We start from the raw sequence: 23,598 nt of genomic DNA, 5'->3' as shown, positions 1-23,598 counted from the left end.
TCCTGCACCTGAATCCTGCACCCCTCACTCCAGGGCTCAGTGAAGCTTCCCAGCCATCAGGATCAGAAGGAGTCCTTGAAGCTCAGGGATCTCATTGGCAGTAGGTAAAATTCTGGCTCCTGCGACAGCCAGGCCAGGATCTCTGCCTTCTGTTCATGAAGTATATTTGCTGATTACATCCCTAGCTTCCCTGTCTCCGTTTCCAGCTTACCAAACAGGAATCACAGCAGTGCCCCCGTGCCAAGCTCGAATGAGTAAAGCTGGGAATTCCCATTCTGGTGCAAATGCTGAGTACTAGGTGCAGGCTGGTTATAGCTGTGACATGCTTTAGATGCCTTCATCACCATGCTTGTCTTCAGGCCACAAAGCACCCCTGTGACAGACTTCCTTAGACAGCATCAGTACAGACAGGGGAACTGTCTGCACAGGAAGACATCAGCACAGTGTTACACTGTACAGCAGGTGCCATGACTGCCTTCCCTGGAGGTCTTATTCTACAAGCCGTTTTGATTTACAGTGCTTGGGCTGCATCTTATCTCCCTTCCTCAGGAGATACCCATCAGTTGGCAAGGACTGTGTCAAGTTCACCTCTTATTCCCGTTGCACCGGAGCACATACATATTCAAAGTTAAAGTACAAAGTCAAGGTAGGTGTGTTAAAATGAGGTCATCAGAAAAAAAAAAAGAGAGAGAGGGAGATGGGTATGGTGGCACAAGCCTTTCATCTCAGCACTTGGAAGACAGAAGCAGGTGGTTCTTTGAGTTTGAGGCCACCCTGGTCTACAGAGAGTTCCAGAACATCCAGGCCTAAACAGAGAAACCTTATCTCAAAAAATCTAATTAATTAATTAATTAATTAATTAAAGAGTTGCTTGTAGCAAAGAGCAGGAAACACAGACTTTGTTAAAGGCTATGGTTGCTGCCTTTATAAACTTCAAGTAGTCCATGCCAATGGCTTTGTTCTCTCTGTTCTGACAGAGAAACCCTCTCAAGAAGACTCAGTTATCGTTGTGTACAGCGGGACTGAGGAGCGGGAGGTTAAGGAACCCATCAAAGTTCAGACGCCAAGTTTGTATCAAAGCTGAAGTTACAGCCCAGGCCTGTCTGACTCCCTGAAGGAGCAGGCACTCCCTTCTGCTGTCTGGCCAAGGCCAGTGTTTGGTATGGCCCTAAATTAACATGGGGTTTGCATTTTAAATAGTGAGAACATTTATATCATATACAATTAGATGAGATTATTGTAGTGCGCATAAACTTCTACTAGGACATAGCCCAGTTTGTTTATTTATGCCATATAAATCTGCCTTCGTGCTCTGGGAGACAAGCTAAGATGTCTGCAGGAAAGAAGCCATGTCCCTCAGAGCCTGGAGCATGTGCTCCCAAACTTTTGACAGAAGACTTTGTGCCACTTGCTGTATGTCACACGGACTCTTACAGACAGACAAACAGGAAGTCCTCACAAGCTTTTCTTACTTCAAGGAAAACTTTCCACTTCTGCAAAATGGGTGTTTTTAGTGGGGCACACATGTCCGCTACAGTAGGCCCTGGTGTGGGGAGTCGGACTTCTGTATGCATGCTCAACCATCTCTAATTTTGCTGTCACTGGCTCCCAAGGGGATTCTGAAGGCATTGCTGAGTGAAGAAGTCACCAGCCTCTGTAGAGGAGGCACGGCAGGCTGGAGCAAGTCTAGACACAAAGGCAAAGGGATTTAGAGCAAGGAGCCAGCTTAGCTTCAAGAATTCCTTTGTCCCCTTATTCATGCTTTCCTGCCACATCTTGTTTAGCTGTGGACATGCCCGGGCCCCAGGCAGGGACAGGCAAGCTGGAGATGTTGAAAGCACAGGACCTCCAGGCTCTGGGTCATCAATCCAGTCTCCACCCTGACCGCTGGCAGAGCCCCACCTCAGCAGATCCCTCCTTACTGTGGCCCTCAGTCTCCTCATATGGAAAGTGAAAGGTTGCCTCAGGTGTTCTGACAGGCACACCTGCCCAGAGCTGGCCTTCTACACATAAATATATACTGTGTTGATGTATAACACACCAGGCTGGTTGGCTGCCTGTCTTCAGGGTGAGTCCAAAAAGCAGACTCCACCCTTTGTGGCATTCTTTTATCTAATAAGGGCTTTTAAGGACTCGTGCGTGTCCAGCTCTGTGGAGATCCTCAACTGTTTCAGGAGCTACACAATAACCACAGGCAAGTTAGATTCCCAAACAAAGGCTAAAGAACCAGTACAGACTCAACATGCTTGATTTACACGCTTTCATTAAAAACACAAAGCACACCTGTAGCCAAGCAGTCTAGGCCCATTTTACAGATAAGAAAACTGAGACTCTGAAAAAATCATCTGGAGGTCAAATGGCTATTAAGAGTGGAACTAGACTTTCAGTGTTTGTTTCATTGGCTTCAAAAGTCTTCCCTGGTGAACTGTGTCTTCTAGAAAAATGCCACTGGGTACCTGTGTGGGTACAGGACAGAAATGTTATATCTTCTTCGTATAAGCCCTTCCACTGCAGCAGAAAGAACACTGAGCCTGCAATGAAAACATTCTTCTACAACCAACACTCTCTACAACTCATGTAGTCCCAGGTGTTTTGTTTTCTGTCCCTGAATCTCAGTTTCCCTATTTTAAAACCACAGTGAGAGTCTGGGCAGTACAATGATGAAGACGGCCAATGCTCACAGCTCCTTTGTGTTCTTACCTCACGAGTGCTGTGCTTGGGTGCAAGAGTCATTCTTAGCTGCAGCCCTGCATGACTCCTGCACACAAGCATAGCACTGAATCACAAAGCTCAAAGCACAAAACATTATCACCAGAACCATAAAAATACAGAAAACCTGGTGGTTACTCCGTATGGGTCCAAATCACTAAGCTACATTTAGGGACAGATGTAGATGGGAGACGCACATGGCAACCCCTTTCTCATCTGATCTGCACGTATGTCAAGTTCTGTGTAGGCTTTGACTACATTTGAATCTTCAGAGACGCTTGGGGCAGGGCCATCAAAGCTTAAGAATGGATCTGTGGAGGAAGATGAGATCCAGGTCTTAAGGATGCGAAGGATTTAGACAACGTTACAGGCAAAGATTCAAAGAAAAACTAAGCTGGGCGGTGGTGGTGCACGACTTTAATCCCAGCACTTGGGAGGCAGAGGCAGAGGCAGAGGCAGGCGGATTTCTGAGTTTGAGGCCAGCCTGGTCTACAGAGTGAGTTCCAGGACAGCCAGGGCTACACAGAGAAACCCTGTCTCGAAAAACAAAAAAAAAAAAAACAAAAAAAAAGAAAAGAAAAGAAAAACTAAAAGACCTTTTAGGGACTCAGGTGAGGTCACCAGTTAGTGTTGATGGGAATTATTAGGAAGTTAAAGAGTCAGGGAGCATGGGTATCCTAAATGCCGTCAGGAAATTTAAAATGTAACTGACCACACAGACCTGTAACCTGTAACCCCAGAACCTGGGAAAGACGAAAGCAGATCAGGATTCCAATGCCAGCCTTAGCTCTGTAGTAAGTTCAAGGCCAGCCAGGGCTATAAGAAATTATGATTTTTAAAACCAAGATCAAGAAAATAAAATGTAAGTTGACATCCTAATAGCAACTCAGATCTCTATTTTTGAGTACTACTAATAAAACAGGGTTTTTTTTGTAGAGATATTTGACCCTACTAGGACTCTATAAACAAGTATATAGATGATCTGGAACATCTTGTAATGCCAGAAAATAAGGAAGTAATTTTTTAAATCCTCAAAATTATCGTCATTGTGACATCACGGTATATATTTTATTTTATGGTTCTTGGCTCTCAACTCCCTTATTAAGTACAGAGATAGAAACAAGGGTTTTTCTTTCCAAGTGTGTGTGGGGGCTGGGGGGAAGCCCTAATCTGCTCAACCTTCTTGTCTGAGAGATGTATACAGAGAAATGATCTGACCTGCTATGTCTGCTGGTAGGCCCAAAGAGCCTGATTCGGAGTCTAGGTGCATGGAACAAATGCAGCATGTGGCCACAGAGACTGGAGACTACACAGGCAGGGCTGGCCTCTCCACCCAGGCTCCCACAGCCCCTGTGTCCAATCACATTCCTCCCTGCTTCCATCGTACTTACTCACTGATGGCTCCACCAAGACTCAAAGCCACAGGGTTAGGAAGCTTGGAGGTAACTAAACACGCAGACGAACCTGGAGGGTTGTACACCCCACAGATGGAAGCCCCTGTCCTGTCCCCCATACCTCTCCCAAAACATCTGCTTCTCTGCCCATGGGGTCTGACTGGCTCCAGGAAGAACTCTTATGACTTAACTGGGACGGCAGATGCTCAGCCGATGTCTGCAGGGGCTTCATTTTACCTGCTGGTGATGGGACACTTCACAAATTAGGGGTCACCCAAGTGATGTGTTTTGTGAGCAGAAAGTAGGAGAATTGTCAAAACAAGGGAAGCCCAAGAAACTGTCAAGCCTGAGGGGGCATGACAAATAAATGTAACATGGCCTCCTGGATGGGAGACTCATGTAAAAGGACAGAAAATTTGATGCCAGAAAAATGACATGTAGTTCTTTGATAGTTTAACACTAGCCTTTGCTTGAAGAAATGCATTTTACGGCCTTTTCCAGGGCAGAAATCCAGTTATTTGTGCTTTGCCTTCAACTGTGTATAAGTGGCAATTGCTAACAGATGGGACCCATGGACAGAAAAGGACATCGGGAAAAACTAAGGCAATCTGAGTAAACTATGGGTTTCCTCACATCGTGATGTATCAGCACTGATTCGTTGACTTTGACACATAGAGCATACTAATGTAAGAGGTTAGTAATAACACTGTTCATGAGGGGACACACAGAACTTGGTATACTGTCTGCTTAAAATCTCTTTTAATCTAAAATTGCTCTAAAATGTAAAGCCAACTGAAGTAAAAGTACACACACACACACACACACACAAAAAAAAAAAAACCTTGTGGCAACCATCAACAGACACTTTGTTAGAAAATCCTGGTGAGGCTCCCACCCTAGAACCCGCCTCAAGAGCCAGAGACACCTCTTACTTAAAAGGGTAAAGTAGCTTGCATGGGCCTTGGGGCCTTGCTCCTCACAGTGAGGCTGTGGGCAGCCTGTCTGTCTTTGAGCCTGGTGTAGAGCCACCTTACTGATGGCTCCGGCTGTCTTACTTAAGTATCCCTAATCCAAACACCCCAAATCTGAAACCCTCGAAAATCTGAAAGGTTTTGGGTGCTGTGCTGGTACCATTGTGGAAAATTCCATACCTTACCTCTCATGAATGCCTTGCAGCTAAAACATAGTGCATACGATCCCCTTTGAGTTGTGTATAGAACACATATGTGACATAGATAAATTTTGTGATTCATTTTGGGCCCCGTTTCTACAATCGCTTCTCATGTGCAAAAATATACAAAATATATAAACCCCAAAAGGGGAGGGATAGGGAAGGAAGGGCAGGTGAAGATAAAACTAGTCACAGTAGAGAAGAAGAAGAGTTACTCTCACAGAAGAGAAGTCTCATGGGCTGTTTGCAGGTCTGGCTAAGACTTTTTTGTTTTTGTTTTTGTTTTTGTTTTTTCAAGACAGGGTTTTTCTGTATAGCTCCAGCTGTCCTAGAACTCACTCTGTAGACCAGGCTGGCCTCGAACTCAGAAATCCGCCTGCCTCTGCCTCCCAAGTGCTGGGATTAAAGGCATGCACGACCACTGCCCGGCTGGCTAAGGTCTTTGTGGGCTTGGACAGTTGTCCAGATGCAAGCTCTACAAATACATCTAAACGAAGCCGTGGTCAGGGCTGTGAGATAAATCAGTGGTTAAGAGCACTCACTGCTCTGGAAATGGACCTAAGTTTGGTTTCCAGCGCCCGCCCGTGTCGGGTAACTCACAACCACCTGTAACTCCAACTCCAGGACATCTGACGCTTCTGGCCTTCATGGGGCCTTCGTCTGCACTCACATGCACATACCCATAAATAGACCCAAACACAAATTTAGTCCACACAGTCCCTAACAGTTCTAATATAGCACTGTTAAAGAACAGTGTCTACCCCTCATGACACATGCTGCTGCTGCTGGAGAAGACAGGAAACCTGAGTCTCCCCTTCTCCATCTCAAGTCCTAAGATATAGTACTAAGACAGGCTGTCCCTCTCTCTTTCTGCACCTATCACCAGCCTTCTTGCAACTCCATAAATCAACAAGGATCTATACAAACCCCATTTCAAGGCCCCAAAGAGAACTATTATCAAGTAAGACAAATGTGGGAGTAGGGGGTAGAGTGTGGGGGTGAGGTGGGGGAAGAGATGTGCCTTAGAAGCTACTGCAGGTATGATTCAAAAGGAGAATATAAAGTGTCAGGCTGATGACCAATCAAACTTTGCTTTGCTACAGCTGCCTTCTTACCGCTACCTTTGGAATTGAAGAGTGGAGGGAAGGTAGACAAGGGGTGAAGTTGAGATTGATCAAAAGATGAAGGGGAGTTGAAGCTTGAAGCAGCTAGATGGCCAGTATGTAAAACGTGGAATCATGGTCACAGCTTCTCTTTCCCTCTAGGGACCCGAGAGAGGACTGTAAATCACAGCAGAGTCTGTTTTCCATGGCTGTGTGACCATTTCCACCTCAGAGAACACAGGAAGCAGAGCCACCCAATCAGATACACACTTACCTGTCCATTATATGTATGAAGGCCAATGCATTATTCATTGACGGCATCTGTTTAGGCAATTAATGTGTTCCTATCATGCTCAATGCCTTACCTGAGCCTGTTAAACACATCTAATACAGGCCCTGTGGGCGTGGGGAAAGTAACATTAGCTTAGACTATGTAACTGAACAACACTAATAAAAAAACAACACCCATACATCTCTTTCTTTGCTGTACATGTTACTATGGGACACATCTGCTTTAATTCTCAGAGGAGAGCTTCAAATGAAGATGGCTATGATTTCCATTTTACTCCAGAGAGACTGAGTATGGGAGAAGTTAAATATCTTCTCAGAGTCACTTGGCTAGGGAAAATTAGATTCAGGAAATCCCAGGCAGTCTAGCTTGAGTCCAGTCTATAAACAACTGTCTTATCAACCATCTTCTTTGTGTGTGTGTGTGTACATCATGTGTGTATGTGTGTACATTGTATGTGTGTATATGTGTATACATCGTGTGTATGTGTGCACTTGCATACATGTGAATACGACACACATGTGCAGGTCAGAAGACAACCTCAGGTGTAAGTCCTCACTTCCTTGTTTGAGACAAGGCCTGGTCGTTGTTTTCCTGTACATGTCAGGGTAGCTGGGCTGTGCACTTCTGGGGATTCTCCCATAGGCTCAGACAGTTGAACACTTTGCCCAGTTAGCACTGTTTGGAGAGGTGAGGGGGAGGGTCAGTTAGCAGGTGGGCCTCAATTCTAGTTCCAGGGGTTCCAAAGAATAATACATATTCTCTGACAATCCATACATGCATATTATGCAATGTATATTCATATCTACTCGCAATAATCCCACTCCATCCTGAACCCCCAATGTCTCCCTCCTCATTTCATGTTTTTATCTTCATTTTAATAACACACTAAGTCTAGTTAATCCTTCTCACGATTCTGACTTTTTATGTGAGTTCTCGGATTTGAACTCAGGTCCTCACACTTTCACATCAAATGCATTTACCAAATAAGCCATCAGTGCAGCCCCCTTGGCTGTCTTCGGATTGGTCTGGCAGGTGAGGTAGTACCCCTTGCTCATGCTTACCACAGAATAAGACAGAAATCTTCAACTGAACTCAAGCTGTTCTCAAGCACTCTGTGCTTCCATGACTCCACACACCCCAGGGTCTGTCGTATGGAGAAGCCAGTACTGACTTGGCATTGTGCATCTCTTTATGTCCCTGTGGGGTGGAAGGTTAGGGCAGGATTTCTGTCCCCACTTGGCTGATGAGGGAACTGAGCCTAGTAGGTAGGAGTGAAGAAGCTTGTCACTGCAAGAATTTAGCTAATTTAGTTCTAACTCATGTCCTCAATTGCAAACACCAAGCACAGAGTGAACTGGAAGTAGGGCAAAGCTTTAAAAATCTCAAAGCCCAGCCCCAGTGATGTACTTGTTGAAACAAGGTTGAGCCTTTCCATAACCTCTCCAGTCCACCAGCCGGGACCAAGTGTTTAAGTGCCTGAGCCTGTGTGGGACCTTTCTCATTCAAATCACCACAGCATCCAAGGTGAATTTTTGAGGAGGTACATCAGTTCTCAGCAGCAACTACTTTACATGACCACAGGTAGGTTGTCTATTCTTACTCCATATTTCCTGACTGCACATTGAGGCTCATTTATAAGAAGACCTATCTCCACAGCACTAGGTGAAGATTACATGAGAAAATCTGAGTTCTTTGTAAATTCTAGGAAAACAGAGAAATGTCACTATTTTTATTCACTAATTAACTGGCTCTTCTTTATAAAGTAGGTACCACTCTTTTTTTTTTTTTTTTTTTTTTTTTTTGCCAAGACCTGCCAACATAGGCCACGTTCGCACCAAGACTGTGAAGAAGGCGGCCAGGGTCATCATCGAGAAATACTACACATGCCTGGGAAATGACTTCCACACCAACAAGCACATGTGTGAAGAGATTGCCATTATCCCCAGCAAGAAACTTCGGAACAAGACAGCCAGCTATGTCACGAATCTGATGAATCGGATTCAGAGAGGTCCTGTGAGAGGTATCTCTATCAAGTTGCAGGAGAAAGAGAGAGAGAGGAGAGATAATTATGTTCCTGTGGTCTCAGCCCTAGACCAGGAGATCATTGAGGTAGATCCTGACACCAAGGAAATGCTGAAGCTTCTGGACTTTGGCAGTCTCTCTAACCTTCAGGTCACTCAATCTATAGATGGAATGAATTTCAAAACACCATGTGGAGCTGTTTAATCTGTTATGCCATATTTTCAATAAACCTGGAAACAAAAAACAAAAAAAAAATAAAGTAGGTACCAGATTTGTCCATTAAATTATCTTATTGGAAGAGATAAAGGGAATGAAAGAGAACACATGCACATTTGCACATGCATGCATGCATGAATAGAGACACAGACACACAGACACACACACGCACACGCATACACACAATCTGTTGACATCAGAAAGTAGACTTGGACCAATGATCCTGAAGTCAACACCAGCCTTGAAAGAGAAGTGTCAAGCTTTCAACCTTTGTGCCACATTACAAAAGGCCATTGGCCCTGACTCATAGGTAACACAAATATTTTGCACTCCAATGTATTTCTTTGTTCAATATATTTTCCCTGTTCCCTCTGAATCCTCTTCGCACACATCAATCATAGCTACTTTTGAGTATTGACCCTCAAACTTAGAATGTGACTTTCAAAAACATCTTTTAGGCACTTTTAAAAAACTTGTGGGTTGTGAGATTCTAAGTTGATTTTGACCTCACAAATTTTTACCAAAAGCAAACTTTCTGAGAGACTCATGTTCTTTGTGATCCCTTTTGGCCTTAAAGAGAAACCCATTTCTTAAAAACTGCTTTAGTTTAGTTAAGGCTGTGTGTTATCAGTACCCAACACTCAGCAAATATAGCGCTAATAAGCAAGCACTCTGAGATAGACTGAAACTCACCTTCTAGCCACTGTAGTGGTTCCCAGCATTGTTTCAGAATTTCCATCCACTGTATAGTTTGTAGCTATATGGGGTTATGTATGGCTATGAAGCTGATTTTCAGTGAGTAGGAATTTTGACTTTGATCTAGAGTACTTGAAGAAATCATTACAAGAACTGGGCACCAGAGATGCTATTTCAATGTTGTAGATGTTTAGTTTTTTATAGGGATGTTGACATCTTGGGCTGGTCTCATGCTAAGTAATCTTTGCTGATGCAGCAGATTGTCATACGTTATATTACCGTAGCCCAATATCCGGTTAGTTCCTTGTAAGAGAATCATACTTAGCCACATTGTGGAAGTCACAACTATGTTGAAGGGTGGGCATCAGTGATCTAAGAGTCAGTTGTGTGTCACCTGTTGACATCAGGGAATGAAGACAATGGTAACAGCAGAGTGCTCATCTAACCATACTGACACAGAATGTGGGCAACAAACATTTGGAAAGTGTTACTCAGATGTAATCTGCCCTTTTCTAGTTTATGTCCAGATGCCCACATGGCCACTTATGTTACATCAATGAAAAAAAACCATTTATACTCAACCATGTTGGCTTGGTAGTGTGTGTGTGTGTGTGTGTGTGTGTGTGTGTCTGTCTGTCTGTCTGTCTGTCCGTCCGTCTGTCTGTCTTTGGGACTCAGTGTGAAGTCTATGAAGTAAGGAAGAATAACAATATAATGATAAAAATGTCAAATATTAATGAATGCTTTTAAGTGAAGCACAGTACTTTTAAAAATCATTTACCTTTTATAAAAAGCAACTTAGAGGAGTATTAGTATTAAGCTATAATTCAGGGAATAGACATGGATTGGTTAGGACACTCGCCCAAGGATATTACAATAATTTAACTGTAGTATCTGAAAATAATTTAAGATGCTGAGAATTACTGATGGAAAGTGAGTGGCTTTGCCATGGCAGTCCCCTCTCTTGACATCTGCAATTCACCAGGGATCTCTGAGACCTTGAGTATGCAAAGATCCTGTGATGCTGCCATGAGGCCACAGCGTGGCCACTTGTCTTCAATTTTCAAAGCAAGACCCATTTTTACCATTGCCCTGGTCTTGCAGGGTACAGAAAACCAAGTATGCTAAACTCTGAATGCAGAGGAAGGCCCTAGAGAAATGGAGGGGCTGCCCAGTACCCAGTGGAGGATGGGCTTCCCTGCTGAGCCAGAAACCCACTCCAGTTACATTCCTCTCCAAAGCTGCATCTCCTCTCGCTGTGCGAGAAATGTGCAGCCAAAGCAGAAAGCCTGCCCACTCTTGCCAGGAGTGTGACAATCAGCTACCTAAAAATTGGGGAAGACTGGGGCTGGAGGTAGTGTGTTTCTTTATTTCCAGTTTATGGGCCTAAATAATTCTGTTCACTTTATCCCCTTAACCCTCACAGAAGGGACAGAGGAAGAAGCAAGGGACAAGAACTGCCCATGATGGATGTCTGCTACTTCCATAGTACAGTATAAGCAGGACACACAGCCTTCTCATGTCCTATTGCCTAGTTAGGTCCTTTCATGCCAGCTCCCTGTTCTGCCAGTCAGGAACCAAAGTGTGAGGGACCATTTGTGCTGGCTCTTGTGCTCTCCCCATGCCCCCCAGTCAATCTTTTTGGAATGAAATAGATTCAAGTCCTCCTGTCCCAAGAAGGTGTTAGGTCCTCAAGAGGAAAAGAAATGTCAAACCAAGGAAGGTTCTGGGCACTGATAGCCCCTCATCCTCCATTTTGCCCATAGCAGCCCTGAACTCTCCTGAGCTCTGGCCCTGCATTTGATCATAGAGAAACCTTAAGGTAGAAGCCCTGTCATCATCATCTTGTCTGACTGTGGGAAAGTCACTTTATGTGCCAGCACTACATCTCCACTTTAATATGACAGAGCTAATCACTAAGAGTGATGGCACATAGCTTTAATCTCAGCACTAGGGAGGCAGAGGCCAGCAAATCTCTGAGTTTGAGGTCAGCCTGGTCTATATAGAGAGCTATAAGCTAACCATGGTTACAGTTAAAGTCTACAGATAGATAGATAGATAGATAGATAGATAGATAGATAGATAGATAGATGATAGAGTGAATGGATGAATGAAAAGCTAGAGCTGAGGCTGGCACAACGGCTCGGGGTAAAGATGCTTGCTATATGCCTGCTGAGTTTAATGCTAGAGTTTACATAGTAGAAAGAGAACTGACTTCCAAGACTCATCTCTGACCTCCACATGCATCATTTGGCATGAACAGACAGACAGACAGACAGACAGACAGACACACAGACACATACATACACACACACACACACACACACACACACACACACAGAGGACAAAGCTAGATGAGAGCACTCTGATCCCAGGGGCCAGGTAGCCTATGATTCTGGGGACAGAGCTGCATAATCTGTTCTCATCTGTCCTACACATTACTGGGTGGGCTAACTTCTCTTAAGTTGTCTCTCAGGCAGTGGTCATGCATGTCTTTAATCCCAGCACCTGGGAGTTCAAGGTCAGCCTAGTCTGCAGAGCAAGTTTTAAGGCAGCCAGGGCTACAGAGAAACCCTATCTCAAAAGAAACAAGAAAAGTTATGTCCCTCTATCTACCTTCCAGCCACACACAAGTCTCTTCCTTTCTCCATGACTCAAGTGTCTAAGGAGTGCAGAGGAGGCAGTGAGTGCTACCGGACACTCTGCTTTGACTCTTAGCAGTCCTGGAAAGGTGGCATGGCTGCCCTGTGTTTGTGGGGATCTGAAAATTGTACTCATACACCTTCTCCAAGCCTCCCATTGCAGGGCTCATAGAGATCTTCTTACACTGTGTCATCTTTCACAGAGTAGAGTAGAAGCATGAGACATGACTGAGAATTTTTAGGATTCTTAACATGAGTTGAATAAACACCTGTGTTTTCCTATAAGAAAGGACTGTAGTGATAATGACCACTACAGTCCTCTGCCCATGCTGTCTGACTATACACTCCAGTGCCCTCCATTTGTGGCTCCCCACCATGCCGGCCTTTGAGCCACAAGGACCTTACGCCCTCTCCAGTCTTCCACCCCCTCCATCCTAACCCACCTCCCAGCTGATCTTGGCCTTGACTCATTGGTGCTGACTCAACAAAGAAAAGCAGACCCCTCAGGCAGCTGGACAGTGGACCAGGGCCAGAGCCTGCAGGAGTGGGCAAGAAGGCAGGCCAGAGGCAGGGAGTCCATCAATCAGCTTGTCACCAAGTCTTTGCTGAGGCCCCTGAAGACTTGGTCCCATGCCGAGTTGCACAATGGGGGTCCAGAGAAAGGGAAAGAAGACAGGAACCTTCATTTTGTTCTACAGCAGTTCAGGAGCTTAGGCTTGGGCTCCCTCTATTTGGAGACTACAAAGCACAGTGTCACCTTGCCCACTGTCACACAGAGGTGGAGGTCACATGTTGAAAGGAAAAGCCAGCTTTACCATGGCATGTGTGTAGAGGAAGTGAGAAGGCAGCACCCAAGGAGGGTCTTGAAGCTGCACTTCCAGAGCTTTGGGCACAAGGCCATGTTAGCTGTTTATAGAGATGGGCAAGGGATGAACGGAAACTGGTGATCTTAAAGCTCCAAATCTGTCTCGAAAAACAAAAAACAAAAATAAATAAAGCTCCAAATCCTTATTAGCCTCCATGTTCCTCCCAAGCCTGATGGGTACAGGACACTGCCTTTTGAGTCAAAGCACTGTGTTTCTACATATCCCTACCACAATGAACTGCTATATTACTATGAGCAAAAAGATTACTTATTTTATGTATATGAGTGCTCTACCTGGATGTACACCTGCACCCAGAAGATAGCATCAGATCTCAGGACAGATGGTTGTGAGGCACCATGTACTTGCTGGAAATTGAACTCAGGACCTCTGGAAGAGCAGCCAGTGCTCTTAACTACAGAGCCATCTCTCCAGTCCCAGAACAATATTTTTTAAAAACAGATGTATTTATGTATATGAGTACACTGAAGTTGTCTTCAGACACACCAGAAGAGGGCATTGTATCCTATTACAGATGGTTGTGAGCCACCATGTGGATGCTGGGAATTGAACTCAGGACCTCTGGAAGAGCAGTCACTTAACCATTGAGCCATCTTTCTAGCCCAAGCAATGTTTTCTAAAAATTTACTTTTTATGTGTGTAAGAGTTTTGCTTGTACCTTTAAGTACATTACATGTGTGCAATGTACCATAATCCTGTCATATAGTCTTTTAATTTTATATTCTCATTGGATGTCCCAGAGTTAGAATTACAGGCCATTATGAACCACCATGTGGTGTTGGGAATTGAATCTAGGTCCTTTGAAGGACAGCCAATGCTGTTAATCTCCAAGCCATCTTTGAAGTCCAAGAAAGTAGTTTTTAAACTCTACTTGTACACACAGAACAGGCAAAGGATCATAAGGGATGACAGTAACGGGACCCGGCATGAGGAAGGCTGTATTTAAAATCCTAAAGCCCTAGAGATTAGAATCCTTACACCACTTACCACCTGCACAGCTGATTGTCGTTGCTCAGTCCTTGGCTCATGAGGAGAAAGGGCAACAACCTCCCTGGCCTTTGGGAGGAAGCAGGGGTGTTGGTGTGCTGTCATCACTCTCATCAGGGAAATAATACCTGTGCACTGAGCAAAGTTAAGAGTAGGGAGAAAGCTGACCTCAAGGATCCCCAGGAGAAAAGCACACTCATTCTTTCAAGTCCCCTAAGACTCAGCAAGGGCTCCCCCTGCTGTTCACCACCTATGCTTTTTTCGCTCTGCCCTTAGCTTGATCCCTGGGTTAATCAGCAGAATCCTGGTGGCAGTAGTGGCACTTTCTCTCCACCCTGTAGTAGTAGGCTTTCCATGTTATATCCTCACCACTTGCTTAGATTGGCCTCCAACCATCATGATCCCTCACAGATAACACTCTGCACCTTGGTCTCTTCATCAGTAGAGAACAAAGCTTTTCTGTTTCCCAAGCTAGGTGAAGTTGAAACACATACTCCTGGATGAAGTTCAGTCTTTCCCCATTCAGTGACTCCCTCTTCAAGTGGAAAAATCTTATAAAGAGTTCTTATTATCTATAAAATGGGGAAAGAATCCCATCAGGTTCTTGAGTTTGGAGCAAGGAAAAGAGGAAAAGGTGCTGGAGAAAAGGAAACTTGATGACAGAAAGGCCTTATACTAGCTACAATACAACGAAGCATGGGGCATGTGGCTCCAGCACGGCTGATGCTTAGGAAGTAAATAGGGTGTGACGGAAGATGGGCTGGCTAGACATGCAGGACTCATGGCACAAGGAACCCTGTAAGTGTGCCTTTGCAGTGACCCCAGGCTGGGAAGTTGTGAGTATTAAACAGATGTATCTAACTCAAACCCTTGGAACATAGCCTGATCATGCTAGATGGATATGTTAGGTATGTCTAAGCCCTGCCCCCAAAGCTAACTGGGACATAGAGAATGAAACATGGCAGTATACAAGCAGAACAGGATTATAAGTTGAAAGCATAGTTGCTCTGTGGGAGGAGGAGAGATATAAATCACTTAAAGAGCAGGGTGTAGCAGAGTTTGCTCATAACTCAGCATTCAAGAGAGGCAGGAAGATCAAAAGTCCCAGGCCAGTCTGGACTACAGATGGAGACCCTATGTAACTACCACCACTATGATCCTAACAAGTATACAAACATACTCAAGTAAATGACAAGACAAGCCTTCAAAACTTAGAACATCAAAAAAAAAAAAAGACTCACATGTAACTCCAACAAATCAGTAAGTACTGGCCTTAACAAATGGATAATTTCACATGTGCACATGGGTGTACAAACTCAGAGCAGAAACAGTCTATCACCATGGGTGTCCTTCAAGCTACACTTCCACAGAGCCTACCACTAACTCTATCCAGAAACAGGGATCTCCCAGCATCACTGTAACCTCTTAGCAACCTTTTTGGGCCAGGATTTTGCTTAGCTGTCCCACCCTGCCTTTGTCTTCAATACTCTAGCTACAAAACCCAGAGTATCACAGAGTAGTTAAAACGCCCCTTCTGTACTAATGTTTTCAAAGAAAAAAAAAATTCTGATGATCTTAACCACATAGTCAGAGACATGGACACCTTGATTTGAGAAACTACTGACACAATCTTGGTCCATTTTTAATTTTATGGTGCATTTTCACTGCAAAAGTTTCTACAATTTTTAAATTCTTTGAATGAAGTTTTTTTTCTTCTAACTAGCAGCTCTAGAAAACACTCAAGTTTATCTTAATTGTGTATTGGTGAAGGCATTTGTCTCAGAAAGCCTAAGACTATTAACTCCTTTAGGTTTAATACTTTACCACAGTCAGCTTGGTTACATTCCAACATTATGAAAATTTAAAATTTACCACTTACTAACCTGTAACTCTACATATGCTAACCATTTTGAGCATGCATTTATAAGGATTCTCTAACCTCATCTCTGAATTCTAGAATGCTACCCTCCTTTCCTGCTTCTCTGTAGCACCCTCTAGTGTTCTATATGATTCTTGCAGTCAACACATGACGTTTTCAAGGGAGTAACATCTGTGGTTAAATATTTCTGTGACTAAAGATAGACTCCCAAATTATTTGTATAAAATTTCTAGATTCCAAGGTCAAAGTGTACCATATAACGGTATTTCCAACTGTACCATGACACGCTAAGAGGGTAATCTCTAAAGCCAGTTTATAAAATAAATTATGGACACACTGATACACAAGCAGTAATTATTGTCTTTCCCTGTTAACAGTTTAGGCATGCCTCAACATCTAATACCAACATATGAAACAAAATAAAGTGGAAAGTCACAAAGCTGGGGGGGTCACTCCACTCTACCATGGAAAAAAGGTTTCCGTGGTGAGTCCTTGTGATGGCCACCTTGCAAATGTTAAAACAGTCTTGGGATTTTGCTTTTGCTTGGCAAACATAGTTTAGAAATCAGCTCCCAAGCCGAGCATGTTGGCAGAGACATTTAATACCAGCACTCAGGAAGCAGAGGCAAGCAGATCTCTGAGTTTAAGAACAGCCTGGCCAAGAAACTCTGCCTCCCAGTTTGCTGGCTGGCCTTGTTCTTGGTGTCAGCCAGTCCCCTGTAGCGAGCATTGCCCTGGGTTCTTTGGGTCTTTAATCTGTTCCCAGGAGCGATTTCCTCAGTGTTTCAGGTCTTATCTGTATCCCAGAAATACGGAAAATCATGTAGGTGCTTTCTCCTGCTGTGCTCCTTCCTTATCGCTACTGGTGTGTTGTCTCAAACTGGGAGCAGCCCAACTTTCTACTTCCCTGTATCTATGGCTCAAGGTGTCCTTACGGTCCATCATTTACATCCAATTCTTTATTCAGTTCATACTTTACGTAACTCAGCTCACCTCTCTTAATGCTTATTTACTCTATGTATGCTATACATTAATATGCACGTAGGTATGCACAATACCCACCTTTTCTGTGTCCTACTTGGCCCAGCAGCTCCTCTTTCACCTGAGGGGAATGCTGGGATTTGAACCCAAGACTGTGCCCATGCCAGGCACTCTAACACTGAGCTGCTGCATGTCAGCCCCCTTCCCCATCTTGTGACTGAGAACTAATCCTACTTCCATTGTTCTAGTAATGATTACTAGAGATTATGACCTTTGATTTGCAATTAGACCCCTTCCTGAATACAAGAACCTTAGGACATTTTAACATTTACCCTTTCCAAACCTACATGCTGTCATCTCAATGCATCCTGTTAACCCTCCAAGGTTATTGCTATTATTTTGAGCAAGGATCTGTGTAACCCTAGCTATATCAGAACTCTATGAACAAGGTTGGCCTTGACAAGAGACCCACCTGCATCTGCCTCCCAATAGCTGACTGCCACTATGCCCAGCCTATTTTTAGACTTATTCAGTGGGAAAGAGAACTGTTAAGTGCCATGGCATGTATAAGGCAGAAGACATCTTAGAGGGGTCTGTTCTTTTAATAACCTACGTGGGTTCCAGAGATCAAAACCAGGTCCATCAAGGTTCACACAACTATCTTTACTCAGTAAGGCATTTCCCTGGCCCCATTCTTACTCAATGTTCACTTGTTTATTTCTTGGCTGACTTCCATTACTAACTGCATCCTCCAGGGCCTCCTGAACTATTTCCTGTGAGCTATGTAAATGTGTCTATTTTGATGTTGGAAACTATTTCTTATTCTAACAATGATTGCTAAACACAGAATTTGAAGCACTTTGAAAATACAACTATATTGGGCCTGGAGAGATGGCTCAGTGGTTAAGAGCACTGATTGCTCTTTCAGAGGTCCTGAGTTCAATTCCCAGCAATCAAGTGATGGCTCACAACCATCTGTAATGGGATCTGATGCCTTCTTCTGGTGTGTCTGAAGACAGCTACACTGTACTCATATACATAAAATAAATAAATCTTAAAAAAAAAAAAAAGTACAACTATAGGTCTTCTATAAGCCATTAGGTTGTTTTGGACAGTCTGTGTAGGCCAGGCTATTCTAGAGTTGGCGAATAGACTAGGGTGGCCTAAAACTCTGAGATCTGACTCTGTCTCCTGAGTATAGACATTAAGGCATGCATCTCTATACCTATCCATTATTGGTTTTTTTACACAGGGTCTAATATGTAGCCAGTGATTTTGAACTTCTGATTTTCCCACCTCGACCTCCACCTCCCAAATGCAGAGATTATAGGCTATAGGCATTCAGAATCCATCAAGAAATCATTAATCAGAGGTGTTAACTTGCTGCTTTTGTTATGTAGTTAGTATCCAGTGCTGTCTTGTTTACAGGGTTTTGTGAATCTGTAGCTTACATCATCATTTAGCCATGTGTGGTGGTACATGTTTTTAATCCCAGCATTCTCAAGGCAGAGCAGGCAGTCCTGAGTTGGAGACTAGCCTAATCTACACAGCAAGTTTCAGGTCAGCCGTGGGTGGATTGTCCTCTGGCTTCCCAGTAGGTTCATCACCACTGACTTGGGAGACACCATCTGGTGGGAACTGTAGACTTAAGAGCAGCTACTCCAGAAGCAGATATGGTTTACATTTTCCTCTGCTAGAGTCTACTGCCACATCCTCATTTACTGAACCCTCTGTACAGCCCCAGAGCTCAGGCTCAAGGTTATGAACTACAATATTTACTGTTCATAAAAGTATACTACTCTTATAGAAGCATGTTTCAATCACAGAAACAAAAGCTTTTATCTAACATTCCTTAACACCTACCAAATTATCTTTAGGTTGATTATATTGTATTAGAATGTTTGAGTTTAGACAGTGGTGGCGCACGCCTTTAATCCCAGCACTTGGGAGGCAGAGGCAGGCGGATTTCTGAGTTCGAGGCCAGCCTGGTCTACAGAGAGTTCCAGGACAGGCAGGACTACACAGAGAAACCCTGTCTCGAAAAATCTAAAAAATAAGTTTTGAGTTTAAAAACTGTTAAATTAGTTAAAAAAATCTTAAGTTTCATTTTTAAAAATTAAATGACCTTTTGGTTATAATTAGGACAATTTCCCAGACAGACATTTCTCCAACTGTTTCTTTTTACCATTGGCATTTCATTCTCAATACCACCAATTAGTTAAAACAATTTTTAAGTTGTTCTGTATCCAATGGCATCAAATACCCAACCACAATTTTACACATACTTATGTGTTCATATGTACAAAGAGGTCAGCTTAACTTCTATGAGTGGTCAATTCCCAAGGAGGAGAGAGGGTCTCAGGCTTCTACTCAGAGCTGTCTCATCTGGCCTAAGACTTAATTCTTTATGTGAAAATAAACATCTGATTTGCTTTTGTTTTTTCGTAAATGATAAAATTACAATTATCAGTAAATGATTTGCATGCCTTCTTCATAGTCTGACATACCTAGAGCCACATGAAAATTCCCTGGCCAAAAACAAACAAAAAAAAAACCACACAGCGATGATTGGAAAATAAGCTCTCTTCTAAATACCTGCCTTTGTACAGCAACAAAGCCTCTGAAAACCGTGTAATGTCAAGTGGAAATGCTCAGCACAGGAAAGAGCAGGGTATAAGTTAACCCAATAAAACTCAAAAGGCAGGAACTCCCAGCTATCTCCTCCACTTTTCTACTTCTGACTCCTTCCACTGGACTGCCACAAAATATAAAATAGCTATGAATCTTGGCTCTGGGTCTAAGACCAAAATTCAAACCAATCTCCATCACTTATAAATTACATCTATTTCTTTGGGGCTGGAGAAATGGCTTAACTAATGTTGTCTATTCTTTTCCACAGGATACGGGTTTGATTTCTAGCACCATAGTAGCACACAACTGTCACTCCAGTTCCAGGGGATCTGGTGTCCTCTTCAGACACCAGGCATACAGCAGACACACACACAAAAATCCTTATTAAAAAAAAAAAAAAACAACCCCACACTTCTCATCCACATACATATTCACTGCTTACTTGAAATCCCAAGCTGTTACTGCTATCTAAGATCTAGTAGGAGCTGAACCCACATGAGCATTGCTGAGGATGTGTCCAGGCAGAACTGGAGCAGTTAACAGGAACCGCGTAAACCTTAGTTAAGTGTCTGCTAGGCAAGACAGGGATGGGCCCACAAAAGGCCAGCCTTTACCTTAAGGAGAATTACATCAGCAACTTTAAATAAGCGCTCTAGATCTGGGATGTACAAGACTGAAAACAGTTTAGTGGCTCCCAAGGAGTCCAGTAGCTTAGACATGGCTGACCAAAGCACAACAGGCAAATCTGGCAGTATAAAGTTTTAGAAGGGATAGCCATAACTAATCCTAAGTTTATTAAACCCTAAATTTGTCAGGAGACCCTCATTTTTGTTACTCACCCACGTACTATCACTTGTTTCCCACTGAGTACATACACTACATTCAATTTAAGCTTATGAATCTTTGTATAAACTAAACATTCTAGTTTCAGTTTGCTGATGATGTATAGCAAACTGTAAATGCCTAGTATGTTTTACAACCTTAGCAACATTTTACTAAGTATATTATTTCTGAAAAACTAAAATCTCAAGCCAGATATAACAGTATGTTGCTACACTTGGAAGGAGAACCATTCAAGGCCAGCCAGGGTCACACAGTATGTCAAAAGACAAAAACTTCTTTTGAATGTAAAAAATACAAACATACATCAATGTTTTAATTAACCACAAACAAGCCAAAAAATGTTCTGTAAATTAACCCGTTTATTGCAGGGCAGGCGAGTCTCAGGCGGTAGGGCTTCTACTGGTCTTTCAGTTCCTTCAATCTTCTGATGGCAGACTTCACTGTGACTGCAGAGGTGGTGCTGTTAAGAAAAAACATTTCCAACATAACTGTACGTTAACCCAAGCAAATCTGTTTTACAGTTTGTTAAATCTCTTGGATTTTCTCCTGGAAAGAATGATACGGATAGTCTCCTTCACCAGCACCATGCTGCAGTGAATCTTACCTAACCAGTGCTCTGATGTCACACTGGCATGATGGCACCCTTTAAAAGTCATGACTTGGGGCACTTTAACTATTTTAAGGGGCTCATGCATCTGACTTCTTAAATATTGAGGACAAGAGGTAGAGCGAGACTCCACAAGATCTTAAGGTGCACTTCTTTGTAGATAGGACATCAGTTTTAAGCCTACACCCCAAAACCAAACAGCCAGATCACAGGCTGTATTCATGGTCACCTAGAAGACAGAGCACTCTTGCTTCCATTCTTCCTGTGCACTCAAGGTGATCTTAAACATATCCACAGTTTCTTCAATACCAAGACTGCAGTAAAAGCTGTAACCCACATGTTCAATTCCTCACCAACTAGCCACTCAGAGGAACAGCATGCTGGAAGCACACTACCAAGCACTCCTCAGACACCAGAGGACTTTTCTGGCCAGCAAACTTGGGGGTGGCAGGGCAGCTGTTGGTTTTGAGAAGCTAAAGCTCTTAAGAACAAAGCAAACAGTGACAGGAGGCTTCATCTAAGCAACACCACTTGGCTCTGTTAGGGTCACAGCATTACATATATGTAAGTAGCCTCAAAATTTCCCAAACAATCCTAAGTCAACCAACCTCATTAAATAGAAATTTTATAGAAATAACTTGAAGTCTAGTTTGGCACAAAAGTCAATGGAGCTAGATCAACCATAGTTTTCCAAAGACCCAGTGATCGTACAATTCAAAGGACTATGAGAGTCAAACTCCGAACTTTTATTTCAAAATTTTCCAGGTCAGCCAGGAAATTTTGTGAGACAGTGAGACAGGGTTTCACGTTGTAGCCCCGACTGAAACATGTTAACTTTTAAGAAACCCAAGGGTATATTTGCTTTGCTAGTAATAAAAACTAAAAGTAGTCAAACATGCCCCAGGCCTGGCAGTGGAGTCCATAGACTTTCCCATACCACAAAGAAAAGCACTCACTTGTAGGTCCAGGCCCCACCAGCCACCGTTTTCATGCAGGAACCACAGTGCCAGATACCAACAGCTCGTCTCTTCATCTTCGTCTGTAAGTATAACGTCTTGTTATGAAATATATAAAAACATAAATCCCTGTGGCTTCTGGAGTGTAAACTATGCAAAGCCCCAGCGTAACCATATGGTAAGCAGTTAAATTCTAGTAACCCAAGGAGGGTATTATTTACAGGCTAGCCTATATTATGGGCTCTTGAGAACTGGTACAGATAGCTTCTTTTCCCACTAGTCCAGGATTCTGCCATTTCCTTCTCCAAATCATTCATCCTTCAGTTCCTTAGGAATTCCTTGTAAACGAGGAATGCTCCACAAAAATCGACCCCAAACTCTCGTTATCTTACACAGGGCCCGCAGCTTCCAAACAGCCTTAGCTCACGAGCAGTCGTACCCTCCTCCCCAACCCGAGGCCGACTTACCTTGCCGCAGAAGGAGCAAGTATACTTAGCGTGCTGGCTAATTTCAATTTTCTTCACCATTTTCCGGAGGGAGGCCCCATAGCGGGTCCCGTATTTCCCGACGATCCCAACCTTCTTGGTGCGTTTAGCCTGTGGACAGAGGAAATAAGTGGACCAGAGACGGGAGGCCAGTTTGTGCAGGCCAACAGAACGCTGTACCCAAACTCAGCTGGGGCTAATTTCCCTCAAGCTCAGCCGCCAAGAAAAGCGCCCACGGGGCGTACAAGGCTCCGGAGCCACCGCGCCGAGCCAAGCCCCGCCGAGCGGCCTCCGGCGGCGTACGGAACTCCAGACACCGCGAAGATCCCGACAGCAGACAGGACACGGGATAGCACAGACTACCCGAGGTGAGTGAGGGCGGGAAACAGAAAAGAACGGCAGATGCAGATGGATAGCGACTTCTAAAGCAGTTACGCAGTAACTCACCATGTCGCCGGAACCGAAGCCCAAGCCCGAAGAGGAAGAGGAGGAAATGCGCATGCGCGGTTTTAGCCCGGCGAGCGGAAGTGACGTAAGCATTCTCTCTAGGAAGGGACCTCGGTGTTCTGGAGTTTTATTCGTTGTCTCCTGGCGGGACGCTGGGAAATATTTAGATACGCGGAAGTCGATCACAAGCTGGACCCTTCTTAGTTTACACATACACCAAAGTTCTACAGAACAGGTGTGATTTCTTCCGTTCTGTTCACGAGGAAACCGGTTTTAGGTAACTTGCCTTTAAGTGTTTAAAGCATAACGTTTGTGGCTGAGTCTCATTACCTTCCCACTACATTATACTTATATAAATTGTCAGGCCGGGTGCCAGATGCTGGCCATAGTAAAAGCTGAGGATCCGGTCCCAGGCCAAATTTCAGTTCGGCTGGGAGACAGTCATATTCGTCACAATTAAGAGTTACGAAATGTTGCTGATCAGAGTAATGGGGATAAGGTAAGGAAAAGGGTCTACCTGAACCCAAGACCCTAGAGCGGTGGTTCTCAACCCCTTTCTGATCGAGCCACCCTTTCACAGGGAATCACGTAAGCAAACACAGATATTTACAATTAATAAAAGTAGCAAAATTAGTTATGAAGTAGAAAGGAAA

General features: G+C 43.7%; 1 protein-coding gene across 1 annotated transcript; it reads right to left on the bottom strand.

The window, feature by feature from the left end:
* Positions 1-20,789: 20,789 nt before the first annotated feature.
* Rpl37a (ribosomal protein L37a) lies at positions 20,790-23,041 on the bottom strand. The gene is made up of 4 exons (XM_028760664.1): positions 22,946-23,041; positions 22,481-22,609; positions 22,014-22,096; positions 20,790-20,910 (listed from the first exon to the last, which is right to left on the bottom strand). The coding sequence occupies exons 1-4, from the start codon at positions 23,036-23,038 to the stop codon at positions 20,847-20,849; spliced, it is 369 nt and encodes a 122-aa protein (XP_028616497.1). The 5' UTR covers positions 23,039-23,041; the 3' UTR covers positions 20,790-20,846.
* Between the last annotated feature and the right edge of the window lie 557 nt (positions 23,042-23,598).

Source organism: Grammomys surdaster, unplaced genomic scaffold (genome assembly GCF_004785775.1).
Source record: "Grammomys surdaster isolate TR1022 unplaced genomic scaffold, NIH_TR_1.0 126546, whole genome shotgun sequence".
NCBI lineage: Eukaryota > Metazoa > Chordata > Mammalia > Rodentia > Muridae > Grammomys > Grammomys surdaster.
This window is presented reverse-complemented; position numbering and strand designations above follow the sequence as displayed.

What these genes read in the sequence shown, in the direction of transcription:
- Rpl37a (XM_028760664.1), bottom strand. Translation starts at nt 23,038, where the DNA reads ATGCTTACGTCACTTCCGCTCGCCGGGCTAAAACCGCGCATGCGCATT. An exon ending in GCTTCGGTTCCGGCGACATG is followed by an intron (nt 22,610 to 22,945) that starts GTGAGTTACTGC and finishes CTCTGTCCACAG; the next exon opens with GCTAAACGCACCAAGAAGGT. An exon ending in CTTGCTCCTTCTGCGGCAAG is followed by an intron (nt 22,097 to 22,480) that starts GTAAGTCGGCCT and finishes TTATACTTACAG; the next exon opens with ACGAAGATGAAGAGACGAGC.